The sequence below is a fragment of the Plectropomus leopardus genome, chromosome 12 (assembly GCF_026936395.1).
Source record: "Plectropomus leopardus strain MGB_pleo_1.0 chromosome 12, ASM2693639v1, whole genome shotgun sequence".
In the NCBI taxonomy this organism is placed as follows: domain Eukaryota; kingdom Metazoa; phylum Chordata; class Actinopteri; order Perciformes; family Serranidae; genus Plectropomus; species Plectropomus leopardus.
This window is the reverse complement of record NC_142187.1, coordinates 26,047,438-26,062,579: the sequence shown is the minus strand read 5'-3', so window position 1 is coordinate 26,062,579 and position 15,142 is coordinate 26,047,438. Positions and strand designations below refer to the sequence as shown.

Sequence of the window (15,142 nt, the reverse complement as noted above, 5' to 3'; positions counted from 1 at the left end):
TGCCTTTTTATGTAATACTTGCATTTACTGGTTGATTAACCTAACTCACTCTAATAACCACATTTCTAAATAAAACCTACCTCTGCACGAGACACCTAAACACTTACCTTTGGATGCTTGAATAAGAAAAAGATCATTTGTACAACAGTCAGTTCTGAATGTGGTTAAAAATTGTCTAAACAACTATTGCAGCATAACAAAATCGCAGTTTACATGTTCATACTTTTTGAATCTGACTTGATGTTTATCACATCAGAGTTAAAATTACATATGTAAAGTACAAGAAAAAAAGAGAAATTTGAACATATTAAAACATGTCAGTGTGGGCCCAGAGAACTCTTTTTGACTCTCATTGAGGCATTTCAAACAGCTGCAGAAATCCCACGCAACAGAAGCCATCCCTCACTCTCCCTCTGATGTCGGACATGCTCAAGCAACGACAACGCCCACAGCAGTCAAATCAGTCTCTGATTTATCTGTCAGCTGGTTATCTTTTAATGGAAACAGGCTTCTGAAGGGCATAGAATTAGTGGGAAAGGAGGAATATTGAAGTCATTTTTGAAAGTCAAAACTATGTCAAACAATTATATGGTACTTTTTTGTGGCGAAAGAAAAACAAAGGTTTTGCAATGAATATTAGGGCTGGGTATCATTTGGGTTCTTCGATATTGGTGCCTGAACCAAAACTTAAAAACAAAACAAACAAAAAAGAAAACAGAAAACGTTTGTGCCCGATCAGCACTCAGTTTCTGTACCTACTCTTCATGAAAATGCCAGCTTTATAAAAGCATCATGAAAGTGACTATTTGTCTTTATTTTCTGTTTTCAGCGAGGATGGCAGGGATGCAAGAGGACAACAAAAACCTGAAGCACAGCCTCTCCAAAGTGGAGGCAGAACGAAAACAGGCCCAGGAAAAGAGCAATAACCTGGAGAAGGTATACACATAAAGTATTAGTAGTTATTTTTCACACACATTAGTGCTTCCACCCTTGAGAATTTTAGGAATTGCTGTTATTTTTTTATATTTCTAGCTAGATGAATGTGTGTTCAGCTTGTCTTCATGGTGTTTGCTCCGTCATTACTTTTACCAACAGGAAAAGAACAACCTAGAGATCGACCTGAACTACAAACTGAAGACTTTGCAGCAGCGTCTGGAGCAGGAGCAGACTGAGCACAGGGTGACACGGGCACAGCTCACTGACAAATATGAGTCGATTGAAGAAGCCAAATCAGCCGCCATGAATGGTATGCCAGTCGTATGTCAGAGCACGTCCTGCATCACTTTTTTTTTCTTTGCTTGTTCTACTTGTTTTTTTTGTCCCTTTGAATCCTACTTGAACTTCTCATTATTTTTTCATTATTTCTTCTCATTAACTTATTTTCATCTTTCCGACCTCACCTTCCCTTCATCGTACAATCTGATCAGACTCACCTGCAGGGAATGATTGGGTGGGAGGAATTCAAGGAGTGTAATCCAGGCAGCATGTCAGGGCAATGCCTTATTGCATATTAAAGCGGGGCGCTAAAGCAGTTCTTTTTTTTTTTTGGCAATAGAATGATGATCTGTCCAGGTGATTTCTTGCCTTGTAGATGCTGAAAAAGGCAAATTTGTCCCATGATGAAGTTCACTTGGTAATAATAATTAAAGTCCATCATTGTGCATATTATTAGATTTTGTTAAAAGCCTTTCTTTTTCATGTGGACCTCATGCCAGCATGCATTCAAACATTACATTTCCCGCTCTTAAAACACAGTGTTTACAGCGGCTTACAGAAAATTAGTCCAGTTGTAACAAATCTAGCTCAGAGAGTGCTCTTTGTGATAGAAAATAGTGAAAAAAATGACAAAATGCACATTAGCTTCTGATAATCAAATTTTGTGTTGATCCAGTTCTGTCACATTCGTTCTGCTGAGATATTGGACAGATGGATTGTTCAGTGTAGATTCGGGGTAACCATGTTGATAATCTGTCAGTTGGCTATAAACCAAGGAATTGACTGCGTTTTCTGTCACTCTAGCTGTTCAGCAGAAGATGTCTGAGGAGAATGGAGCGAGGATGCGAGCTGAGAGCCGGGTAGTGGAGGTTGAGAAGCAGTGCTCGATGTTAGAATTTGACCTCAAGCAATCTGTGCAGAAGATGGAGCAGCTGATGAAGCAGAAAGAAAGGCTGGAAGATGAGGTTCGTAATTCCTCTCACTTTTGCACTCCCTTTAAAAGTCTCTTATTGTAAAGTATTTAAACTGTTGCACCTTAAGCAAACTGGTTTGAATTCCTTCAAAAATGGGGGGAAAAGGCAATGAGAAACAGAGTGTGTTTATTTTAACATTAAAGCATGTAGAAACCACAAGTACAATTAAAAAATCTGAAAAGGAGCTTAATATGGGACCTTTAATATTCAGCTACGTCAAAAAAAAAGATACCTTTTGTGTACAGCGTTTGTGTGCCTTGTATGGGTAAAATCTCACCTCTCTTATGTCGTCCTAATCCAGGTGAAGAATCTGAGGATACAGGGAGAGCAGGAGTCAAGCAAACGTATCCAGTCTCAGAACGACCTGAAGAGCCGCACGCAGGAGGTTGACCGTCTCAGGTGTTCGGAGAAGCAGCTCAAACAGGAGATCAACACAGCACTAGAGAGTAAACGCTCGCTGGAGTTCCAGCTGGCGCAGCTGACCAAGTGAGTGACCTTGCCGCATTACAAATTAAAATCCATCCTGATTGTTTTTCATCATGAAATATTGCAACTGTTGTCTGCCTGCTCATCACATTACATTGGACATTGTCTCTGTTCAATGTGCCTAAAATAGCCTGAAATTGTAACACATAGAATAAACTCCTAAACTATGTTTACTAGGAAAATAGGAAAGGTTATTTCCGCCATCGTGCCAGTTAATATAACTCTGAAATTAACTGGCAGCGGCTCCAGCCAGGAGCTCTAATTTTCTGTGATTGCAGCACTGGCCAGTAATGCTCTTTAGAAGTCAAGGCGCAAATAGCCCTACAATTGCCTGCTATTTTCAAATAAGTGCTATTATTCCAGCTTAGAGGGTGACTACGCTAAAGCTGTTCTGCAACACTGTTTACATCAAAGGATTAGAGTTTAGAGTCCAGCTCCATCCACTCCATTGCTAATCCTCTGGCTACTGCTGCAGCCAGTGCCGCTGGTTGTGGTGCTAGTTACATTTCACTACAGGCGCAGACTGAGAGGCTGGCTCTGTGTGCCTGGCTGAGGAGTGTTGTTTGATGCCTGTAAATTGAGCTAGATACATTCAATTAATGATAATAAGTACTTTAATGTATTTGGTTGATGTTTTAACAGACAATACAGAGGCAACGAGGGACAAATGAGGGAACTTCAGGACCAGCTTGAGGCCGAACAGTATTTTTCTGTAAGTATAATCCTCAGTTCAACAGTGTCTTTGTCCTCTGCCTGAAAGACACTTGCTTTAATGATCTGTCTTTCCTTCCTCAGACGCTTTACAAAACTCAGGTCAAGGAACTAAAAGAGGAGATTGAGGAAAAGAACCGGCAGGTACAAGAGGCTCATAAAAAGGTGCAGGAGTTGTGCAGTGAAAGGTGAGACACTCATTTCTGCTCACGCTGACATTGACGTAACCACCCAGATGTCCGTTAATGGTTTTATTTCCTATCATTATGAGTTTTTATTGTTGTGTTATTATTAAAAAAAGAAGCTGCAAAGCTGAAGAGAACACGTTTTGTAGGATTTTATTTTACTTTCTTAACTTCTCTAATGTGTTTTATCCTGGACAAAGGGACTCCCTGTCTGCCCAGCTGGATCTGACGGTGACTAAGGCCGAGTCAGAGCAGCTTGCTCGGGCACTGCAGGAGGAACAGTACTTTGAGCTCAGCCAGGAGAACAAGAAGGCAACAAGTAGACATAAGCAGGAGATCGGGGAAAAGGACGCTACTATTGCACGGGTAAACAAATTCAACACCCTCGTTTTATTTTCCTCCAGAAATATTTATTTTGTTGCACATCTAGGTCTAGTCCACGCATACAAGGGTATATTTGAAAACATAGCTTTTTCTATTTGCTTGGCCTGTTATCCACACACAAACTGTGTTTTAGGATCACTGAAAACTGACTTTTTGTAAAACTCCATCCAGGACAGTTTTTGGCTTGTAACATCAAAATGTCTGCCATTACCTTCTTTGTGAGGCATCACATTTTTTTATTATTATAATTTATTTAGTAGTTTTTGAGAAACATAAACATATGAATGAGCACGAACAAAAATAAGAATACAAAAAATATGTAGAAGTTTGCAATACTGTAGGTCTAATATTTTGTGCAGAACTTTTGAGATACTTTTGAATTGAACTATGAATGAAATGTGTTTTTAAGAAAACAAAAAAGAAAAAGATGGTATTGCGACCTAAAATTAACCTATCCTTATCTAACATAAACTCCAGAACTGTAATGCCAGCACTCCAGTTTCCTGATCCTGGAGTACCCTCTAAAGCCTCCTGCAGTCTGTAACCTGAGAAGATTTTTGCAATCTTATAATTTTAGTGAAAGCTACACTCGCTACTCACTGCAACACGGATCTTAATAAACTTGGGTACGAAATCAAGATTTATGTGTGCAGACTGTACAATGACTCGCAGGCTACGGCATACGTCCATTGATGTCAGTACGCAAGAACAAAAATGTCATCATGTGTCATCCATCTGTGCGAGAAAAATGTAAACAAACATGAATGTGGAGATAGTCGTGTCTGGGAAAAAAGGCCAGCTTGGCATGCCATTTTTGCAGCAAGAGCTCAAAGTAAGTATTAGGATATACTAGCATTTAGCAGCGTTGTCCTGATCACTGCGTTATTTCATGCTGCATTTCCATTGGTTGGGTAGTAGACGTAGGTCGTCACAGCAGTCACACAGTGAGATTCTCATCCCAAATTACTGACACTGTCAGAATTTTATCCCAGGTTGTCTGATTGCAAAACCGTGACAGCAACCATCCATGAAGTTCTCTCGCTGTGCGTCATAGGGCCATCATTTTAGAGCCATCACCAAAGATATCGCTGTTTTTTTTTTTCATAATGGTCATCTTTCGTCTGGGACAGCCCACAATTGCACTGTGTATACTGAGCTTTACATCCATCAACTGTGTGAAGCGTCACAAATGAGGTGAATATTATTTTTGCAGTGACGGATGTGGCCTTTTTACATGTTTACTTACATTGGTCATGCTCTTGAAAGCGCTTCAGTTGTGTTTTTGCATTTTATGTTTATTGTTTTATTTTCTAAATAGTGCTTGTTTTCAGAAATTCAGAAATGTGTGGGTGGCCTAGGCCTTAGTGAGATGCAACTTGGTTTACTACCTTAATTCTGAATGAGGAAAAAATGATAATAATGAATTTTTTTTGCAGCTTGAGGAATCCAATAAAACTCTGACCAAAGATGTGGAGAACCTCAGCAAAGACAAGTCGGAGTTAAATGAGAAGCTTAGTACTCTGGATGAAGGTACTGTCCCTGCGCTGACCCTCATGTCTCTTTGCTGCATTGTAATTATGTTGTTTCACAAGCCGAGCCTCTTTTTTTTGACAGAGTATGCAGCTCAGAAGGAGGAGATTACAAATACAATCAAGGCCAACTATGAGAAGGTCCTCAACACAGAGCGCACACTGAAGACTCAGGTAACGATGCACAGTTTTAATCAATGAGTATTTGCAGACACTAGCTATGCAAGAATGATGGCTGATGCTTTCCAACTTTGCACCTACTTTGATTTATCAGGCGGTGAACAAGCTGGCAGAAATCATGAACCGCAAGGACATGAAGCTGGACCAGAAGAAGAAGGGCAGCACCGCCGACCTGCGGAAGAAGGAGAAGGAGAATCGCAAGCTTCAGCTGGAACTCAACCAGGAGAAGGAGAAATTTAACCACATGGCCATTAAGTACCAGAAGGAGTTGAATGAGATGCAGGCGGTAAGTTAAAGAGGTCTTGGAACATTTGAGCTCAGTAAAATCGATAATTTTCCTTGTTTTAAACCCCAAATAATGGCTTTTCTACCAACAGCAACTGTCAGAGGAATGCACATATCGCAACGAGCTGCAAATGCAGCTGGACAGCAAGGAGAGCGACATCGAGCAGCTTCGGGAGAGACTGAATGATCTGCAGCAGCGCATGGATAACTCCAGTGTCACCAGCTTGCAGACAGATGAGACAGACAGCAACATCGCAGGTAGGGTCACCGCAGGGTCTAACTGGACACTGCACACTTTGCTCTGCATCAGAATCTCAAGCCCTAAATGCAAACCGCCTCTGCAACTGTTACTGCAACTATTAAAAGAATTTGAAAATCAACTTTTAGAGCATCTAAATAGTCTGGGCATTGCAGAGAAAGATAAAAAAGAAAGTATTTGAGGACTCCTGTTCAAAACAATGAAAAGGTGTTTGTTAAATTTGCTTCCCGTTGTGGATGATAAAAGTGAGAGTGAATGTTGTGGTTGTGCGATTTATGGCCATTTGAAAGAAAGCAATACCTCCTTTTGTTTTTAGATACCAAATTATGGTAAACTTGTTTAAGAAGGAAGATTGTAGGTTGATAATGTGCATCCACTTTTAGCTGTTGTGTTAATATTTGAATATATATATTTGACTATGTCCGATACTTCAGTGAGAAAATTGATATTGAGGGCATACACCTTATTATTATTTTTATTTAAAGATAGATATAACAAGCCTATAATATGACAACAATGACTTATCTTTTCTTGGTTAGCAGCAGAAAACAGCAGAATGACTGTAGTAAACATAAACAATGAGAGAGAGCAGCTGTTACTGGTGTATCAGTAATGCAGAAAATGTATTTTGAAATTGTTTCAGATATTCAGAATTTATGTATTGATAAGTATTTTTACAACACTAATTTACTAATTGAAATGCCACACTTTACCCTCCTCCTCTTCGTGTTTCCTTCCATTAATGTGTTTTAAAATTTTGCAATATTTTAAATATGTGTCACAATTTCTACAAATCTTGACTTGTTGAAAGTAGGTGGTACAAGGTTCCTAAAAAATCCTTTTGTATGTAACACTAAAAACAGCCTCACAGTAAATTTACTAGGACTTCTATGTTACTTAAGTATGAGATTGATTGTTAAACTTGAATGAGGGATTTCTTTATTATTGGGGGATGTTTGCTTTTTGTTGCTTTGGCATTTTTTTGATGGAGCATCTCCGGTCCTTGTCTAAATAGGTCTGTTTCACAGTTTTGTAACTTTTTGTTTTGAGTATTTATTCTGTGTTTTCTGGCAGGTTAAAGTAATGATTTTGTGATAACAACCTTGTGTATATTATTCAGCAGGTACTTATTGGACAGACTTGAACAGGTGCCGGTGGTTAGGTTTAGCTTTAATTTAGTTTTTCGTGTCCCACTGCCATACTTACAGCTGTACAATGATTAACATCTGTTCAAAATTCATGATAGCACCATCATCTAACAAATATCTTTATTTATAAATATGCTTGATTCTAGATGTGTTTTCATATATGCTGGTGTCTGTGGTTAAACCATTCTCTCTTTATTTCCCTCATGTCCAGTCCTTGCTCTTCTTATCTTTGTAACGTCTATTCCTTTCCCTCTGTGAGTAACTGAGTGGACGAGTCCTTCTTGCCTGGCCTGTGCTGCAGCTGTTGTGTGTCTTTTTGCCCCCTGGTTTTCTTGAATATTCTTTTCCCGGGGGCGAGAAAGCCATCTCTGTTAGTAGAAATCAACAAGAGTTTTGAAAGAAGCCTGATGGAGTGGAGAGAAAAATGTCAGTCCAAATTGATTAAATCGTCTGACCTTAAAAATGTATAAGACTAACTTTAATGGGATGTTAAGCAAAGATGCTGGCAGCAAATCTGCTTAATGTCACAAAGTCAGCCCCATTGGTGAAGTAACCACATCAGATCATACGAGACGACGCCCTGTGTGGGGCTTACCGCCTCACATTCAGCACCTTTCAAAACATGTCTTGAAACTGAAAGCAGTTTTTAATTGATGGCACTGTGTGCTTCAAACACATAACACTCTTATTGTCGTTTTTTTTGTTTTTGTCAGCATGTTCACCCAAAAGTAGTGCTCGTTTGGACACAAAGACCTCCCTCACAACGTCACCTTCAGTTGACAAGCCCCTCTTAGTTCACTGCTCCCGTTTACTTGTGTTGTTTAGCAGCATGCTCTTGAAATGCTAATTTTAGCACCAAATATTGTATTTAATGCACATGGTTGTTTGTATGAAAGGAGTGAGCGATCAAGCTAACTGATGGAACATAAATACTAATCCCTGCTGCAAAATTCTTATTAAAGTGCTTTTAATGGAATTTGAAATTGTGACATACTGTAAAAAAGACTTACCCATGTCTAATATTTTGCTCCTGCATGGGGAGTGTGTAGTAGCAGCATGGGATCTCTAAACTCATCTCTCATCACCTACTCCAGTGCAGTTACCTAAACGCTGGCAGAGCTCCCTCACACATGGGTGCTTTGAAACAATTATGACCTCTGTCACTTAACTTTTAATTTTTCTTCCCAGTTGAGTTTGGATTTAAACACTGCATGGCCTTTTTTTCCTACAGCGCATTTAAATCACTGCATCAGTTTGTAAGTTTTGTTGCATCTGGGCTGCTTTTCAGAATCCAGATTGGAGGGCTGGCTGTCCATTCCTAGCCGTGCTAATATCAAGCGATACGGATGGAAGAAGCAGGTATGTGTATTATTTGGGGTTTCCTCTGTGCACCTGCATTGTGTTGGAGTCTGTTATGGTTTGTCGAGAATGCCGCAAAGCCCTTGAGGGCAATATCCGTCTTCCTCTCATTGTCCTATTTCATATTTGCAGTATGTGGTGGTGAGCAGCAAGAAGATTCTGTTCTACAACGATGAGCAGGATAAGGAACAGTCCAACCCCTCAATGGTACTAGATATCGAGTAAGTGAATTTTGTTTCTGTCTTCTGCTCCCTTTTGACACACAGTGACTGCATTTACATGCACACTTATAATCTGCCATTTTTCTGAATTATGACAATTTCTATAGCTGAAATGAGTCCCGTAAACAGCATGTGCTGTCTGGATATTCCAAATTAGGCCTTTTTCCAAATCAAGTATTTTCGATTAAGGCATGTACGATATGCCAGTATTATTTTGCCATGCACAGATATTTTTGAAGACAGATCTCAAGTAAAAAAAAAAAAAAAATGGGCACGCCTGTTGCAAAGTGCACACTAACAAAAATTTGTGAACTTACAAAGCACGCTTTCTATCACTGAGACTTAAAGACTTAAAAGGCTTTGAAATAATTCAGCAAAAAAATGAGGCCTTAATTGTTATTAAAATATCTTAAATCAATCTTGTTAAAAGTCTTAAATTTTGTTATTGTAAACTTGGTCTTAAATTTCATTCGGAGGGGCATTTAGCAGTTTTAAAATGTCTGAAATTTAACCTGTCTTAAGCTGTGGGAACCCTGACAGTAGTTAGCGGCGGAAATGTCTGTCTGGCTTACATTTGAGGTGTTTCAAGATACGTGCTATGTGCACCTGCAGGGGAACTTGCTGTCTGGCAGAATTAAGACTCAAATGTGGTTGTCTAGCATTATATCACCTTTTAATTAATTCCATGGCCCAAATTTAAAAGCTCAGTTAGAAAATCTGAAAAAAGGAGACTTGTCCTGTCAGACTCCAAAAGGCCAGGTGGTTGAGCACCCCCTGGGGTCTGTCTGTGCACATGCAAGATGATTTGGGTTTTAGGAGCAGTCTGTGGACAGTGTGGATATGCATCTCAATTTAGGTTTTTACTGCAGTTTACGACACAAGATCTCTTGCCTGTTCACGGTCAGCGTAGCGTTTTGTCGTGGATGTGCTGCATACAAACCAACTAACCAACAGTTTGCAGGAGCCCACGTTTCTGGTCTTCTTAAATTATTTAGAATTTGATGTGAACAGGATTTTAGAAATGCACATATATTGTAATGCCAGTCTTTTATAAAAAATGACTGAAGTAATGAATAAAGTAATGATTGAACTAGTCTGCCACCGCTGGAAACTTCAGTTTTGATGCAAAGAGGCACAAGTAACTCGAGCTCTTCCACTTCTCCTTATTTTGATGTGATAAATGACATGTCAGGGCTCGTTAATCGGAGTATGCACGGCTGCATGTAAACAGTATTATTGATGGAATATTCATTCTATTACCATGTAAAAGGCTTAACAGGAATATTTGGTAACTGATATCTAATTGTTAATTTTGTGCCTTTTTGTGCAGCAAACTGTTTCACGTGAGACCAGTCACACAGGGAGACGTGTACCGAGCTGAGACAGAGGAGATTCCAAGGATATTCCAGGTTGGATGCTTCTTCCTTTTTTATATTTCATATTTCAACATGTCAAGTCAGATTCTGTGAAGCTCTGCGCAGCCTCAGAAATGCTTATTTTAGGGCAGATTATTTTTGACAGAGGCCCTCTCTCTGTGTCTCTGTCTATGTTCAGATCCTGTATGCCAATGAGGGAGAGTGTAGGAAGGAGGCTGACATGGAGACAGTCCCTCAGGGCGACAAGACCAACTGTCTCCCACACAAAGGCCACGAGTTCATCCCCACGCTATATCACTTCCCTTCCAACTGTGAGGCCTGCGCCAAGCCTCTGTGGCATGTCTTCAAGCCGCCTCCTGCCCTGGAGTGTCGCCGCTGCCACGTCAAGTGCCACAAGGACCACCTCGACAAAAAGGAGGATGTTATTGCTCCTTGCAAAGGTAAAGCCCTGTCCTTGGCAGTCTGAGCTGTTAACGATGAAAAAACATTCTTCTTTTTGAAGAAGACAAGCTATCATTAACTATAAATGTTTAAGAAACTGAAAAAAATGACTGAATAAGCATTAGTGATGGTCACAATGACTCTTGAAGAGTTGGCCCATCATTTGCAGCTTATGTAACCTAAGGTTCCATGTGGAGTTTTCCTGTATTGTTTACATCATTATTTAGCAGCTAGCAGTCTTCTTCTTCCCAGTCTTTGTTGTAGGATTGCAGCATAATTCGGTGCGCTCCTGCCACCTGTTGATCAGGGTAAAGTGTGAAACCACTGGCAGGAGTGGGAATGTGTCATATTTGTATCCTAATGCACCAGCCAAGAGATGGTTCAGAAAGAAGATGCTGCACTTCAGAGTCATTTCCTATTCATCTTTGTATTTTTCTTTTAATCTTTTGTAAGTGTTTGTTGATCGGCCAAAATATGATTTTTGGTTTTTTAAGTTTTAGTGAACATCTCTGACATGCATGGTCGTTTGAAGCTCATATTTTACAGAACTGATTCTCAATCTGCAACACCTTTTGCCCTCTCCTACAGTAAACTACGATGTGACCTCTGCCCGGGACATGCTCCTGCTAGCCCTGACCCAGGATGAGCAGAAGAAATGGATCGGCCACCTCGGAAAGAAGATCCCCAAGACCCCACCATCCACATTTTCAAGAGCCTCACCTCGTTCTATGTCCACTCGCTCTGGACCAAACCAGTCCTTCCGCAAAAACCCTAAAAGCAATACAGGAAAGCTGAGGTAACTTGACAATTTGTGACTGTCTCTGGGCTTTTATTTTATTGTAATTGCACAGCACACAATAAGGCAACTGTGCTATTGTTTTAGGCAGTAAGTGAGGGTGTGCTGCAGTCAGAAGTCTTATTATATCCCATCTGGTGGGCTGAGATGTGGTCGAGTCAGTCGCGTGACCTGCTGTTTGTCTCCTGTGTTGTAGCAGAGCGCAGTCCAGCCTCCAAGCAGCAGACACAACATCCAGCACTTGTTGACAGGAACTTCTTCAGAAAATGTTGATTTTTTTCTTTTTTAGACTTTTCTCTACAGCTTAAAACTTGTCTATTTATTAACTGTTACTGGGTGTTTCTAACACGAGACACTTTCTGGTTGGTTGGTTGCTTGGTTGGGCTCTTTCCAGTTGACACTTTTGGGATTTTTCTAATTGGCACTAATGTGTTGTTGGGTTCAATAACTAACTTACAGACTAAATATACAACTCTTTGTTAGAACAGTCCACACAAAGGATTTTTACCTGTCGAACACGATGAAAAGGTGTTAGTGGTGCTGCAGTGTCTGTAAACCAACTTTTCTGTCATATGTTGACTTAGACTGGGTTACTAACCATCGTAAAGATATTGTATCTCTCTTTTACTGGACACCTGTCTCTGTTTTTTTTGTTTCAGCTAACCATCTGAACCGTTTGGATTTTTTTCTGGACTCTAAACTTTCCCACCTTCCTCATCCTCAAAAAACAAAAAAAACTGGAGAAACCTGTATTACATAGAAAAGTCATTAATAAGAAAAGAATATATCAATAAATATCCAGCGCTGGAAAGTTGCAACACATGTCAGACACAAGGCATCACGGACATTAAGAGACCTCCCCCCTCCGCCACCTTTCAGCATTCAAGAGATAAACCCTCCTTCAACTCATCAAACTTGCAGCTCTCCATTACTACCAGAAGATGGCACACTCGTCTTGAACTAAAGATGGACAGCGGAGCGATAGAGGGACTTATGTCATGGAGACATTCTGTGTTTCATATTATATGACAGTTATGATGGAAATGGGAAGGTAAAAGGGGGTTTTGCTGGGACTCCTGCAAGTATGTGTTCAGTTTAAGGTACTGTCATACAGGGATCGCAGATGTGCTGTGCATGGTTGTGTCTCAGGGGTGGAAAAATAAATATCTATTTTGTAATTTTTTTCCCCCACCTGACAGAAACTCGAGCTAAATGCAAGCAAACTTCCAGTTCCAGCTTAAACAAAAAGAACGACTGATGCCTTCATCTTATATCTCTGGCCTTTTTGCCTTTATTCTTATCACTCTGCAAGTCACTTATCAGGTTTGGAACAGAGTATTGGGACATAAGTATTAGTTGTTTTGAGTATTGAGTGAGGAGCATGCAAGATCATCATTTAAATCTATGCATTATTTTTATTATTATAATTATTTTTATTGCTCCAAGCCATAAGGAATATTCCATTGTAATGGCATATAGGAGTCCTAAAACTTAATTGATTTTTTTCTGTTTATTTGGTACATTGTCTCTGTAATATTTTTTTTTTCTTGTATTTTTTTTTGTAATGTATTGCCTTACATTGATTCATAGATACATGGTTCAAAAGGAAAACATTAAGTTAACAAATGTAAAACTGCACTGTTTGAATTGTAAATTATTTGTAGAAGACTAAACAGGTGTAGCATTTGGCCCACCTAGTGCCTTAACGTTTGGATATTGATTTTACTGCCATATCTGTTTGTTTTTTCTTTCCTCCAAAACAAGACAAATCTTAACTCTTCCATCACTTATTTTTTAAGAAATCGCCACAAATCTTGTGGTTTTATCGGAACTTCTTTTCTCTGGTTTGAGTATATAAAATATATATATTAGATTACCTCTTTATGGACACATTGCAATAGAGTTAGCGTGTCAAAACAAAGTCCCTAGACTCGGTTCATATCATAAGACAAATTTCGGGATGGTGTACCTAAAGCGAGCCCACCTGTGTCAATGATTGTTAACAATTGCAAGTCTAACATGGTAATGTCCCGTTAATGCAAACCCCCCACAGTGTATATAATGAGAGAGACATAAGGATTATGGAATACCTCCGCAATCTTTTTATTTGTAACTTTTTGTTCAGTTAAAAAAAGCACTGGAACTATGATCTACTCTTGTCTTGGATAATTTGCATGGTTAATTGCATTGGAGTCCGCACTGATGGATATGTCAATAAACATATCTGTATCATTCATTGTACACTAATTTTCATTACAGATACCAATCCTGGGTTTCACAGTCTTATCGGGCTATACAGGGGTCCATTGCAGAACTAGATGCCAACCAGGCCTACTTTGTGCCAACTGGTTTATGTTAATTTAAGAATTTGTGAATATTTAGTGCTGAGGCATATTATCATATATCTATCTACTTGTTAAGGGCCCTGCAGTCGGTGCCATTTTCTTTACTAAGATAGAAGCATGTCTGAAGGTTGCAAATATCAAATACTCACGTTTCACATTATAGAATAATTATTTAGTAGTAGGCGTCGACCGATAATGGTTTTTCAGGGCCAATAACGATACTGATTATTAGTATTTCATGAGATCAATAAACAACATCTGGAAACGCTATGCATTTACAATAAAAATTAAAATCTTTCTGTCAGTATTTAGATTTTGGAATATAACTCCAACACAAAACTTTGTTGAAATGCCTTTAGCAAATATTTAATCGAAACTGAAACTTTCAACATCATATACGGCAAGTTGCCAGCAACTTTTTTGTAAGGTCCACTGAAAATTTACAAGAAAATGAATAAATAAAATAGCTCCCCGAGGCTTTACAAAGTCAACGTTACTCCCATGCTGACACTTTCTTTGCAGTTTTTAATTAATTTTATTGGCGATCATTGAAATAAAACACTGATACAGATGATACAATATTTTCGGATTTCTATCACTAATTGTTAAATTGTTAAATATTTTATGGCTCTATAAATACATAAGCACATACACAGAGTCACTGAAATGGGGTAAATATTAGGGGAAAGTCATGGAGAAGTTTTAAATAATCATGGTTAAAATGTGTGGGAACACCATAAATATTACCAATAAAAATGAAATTTTTGGATTAGATTGTGTCATCCAGTCTTGGTTTTGATCTGGATCGAACCTTCAGTTTCTGTTGTTCAAAACTTCTTAGTAGGATTGAGATACCCATGATCCTAAAAATAAGGATTATCCTGATCTCAGCAGAGGGATGAATTCAGAATGGATTTCAGAGACAAAATGCCATTAATATTTCAAATTGGTCAAATAGATTTACTTTTTAGAATATTTTGCACTTGATTTGTTTAACTGTTGCAATGATAAAGCAGATGAAGTACACATTAGACTAGCTATCAAGCTTTTCAGTAATGTAAATTAAAAACATATATAAAAAAGTAAAAATAAGCAAAGTATTTTGTTGCCATAAAATAATCCCCCAAATAGCTATTCAATATATAATCAATATTAAACAAAACTTATTTAAAGTTACAACAATGAAGATCTCTGTTTAGTTCTTTTTGGAGACACATTGAATCCTGAAACCAGTTTGGTGAATTTATT

At 38.8% G+C, this 15,142-nt stretch overlaps 1 protein-coding gene across 2 annotated transcripts in view; it reads left to right on the top strand.

Annotated features, from left to right (window-relative positions):
• rock1 (Rho-associated, coiled-coil containing protein kinase 1) overlaps positions 1-13,783 on the top strand; it is a 40,630-nt gene extending 26,847 nt beyond the window's left edge. Inside the window, exons 17-33 of one of the 2 annotated variants that reach the window (XM_042497114.2) lie at positions 830-936; positions 1,096-1,246; positions 2,020-2,180; positions 2,491-2,675; positions 3,318-3,387; positions 3,471-3,574; positions 3,772-3,937; positions 5,392-5,485; positions 5,570-5,658; positions 5,759-5,950; positions 6,042-6,207; positions 8,645-8,715; positions 8,848-8,936; positions 10,267-10,345; positions 10,491-10,752; positions 11,342-11,549; positions 12,209-13,783. In XM_042497114.2, coding sequence (XP_042353048.2) covers positions 830-936; positions 1,096-1,246; positions 2,020-2,180; positions 2,491-2,675; positions 3,318-3,387; positions 3,471-3,574; positions 3,772-3,937; positions 5,392-5,485; positions 5,570-5,658; positions 5,759-5,950; positions 6,042-6,207; positions 8,645-8,715; positions 8,848-8,936; positions 10,267-10,345; positions 10,491-10,752; positions 11,342-11,549; positions 12,209-12,212 — 2,198 coding nt within the window. In that variant the 3' untranslated portion in view covers positions 12,213-13,783. Of the gene's footprint in view, positions 1-829; positions 937-1,095; positions 1,247-2,019; positions 2,181-2,490; positions 2,676-3,317; positions 3,388-3,470; positions 3,575-3,771; positions 3,938-5,391; positions 5,486-5,569; positions 5,659-5,758; positions 5,951-6,041; positions 6,208-8,644; positions 8,716-8,847; positions 8,937-10,266; positions 10,346-10,490; positions 10,753-11,341; positions 11,550-11,745 lie in introns of both variants that reach the window. The other variant, XM_088085658.1, reaches the window with a different exon arrangement.
• Positions 13,784-15,142: the final 1,359 nt, after the last annotated feature.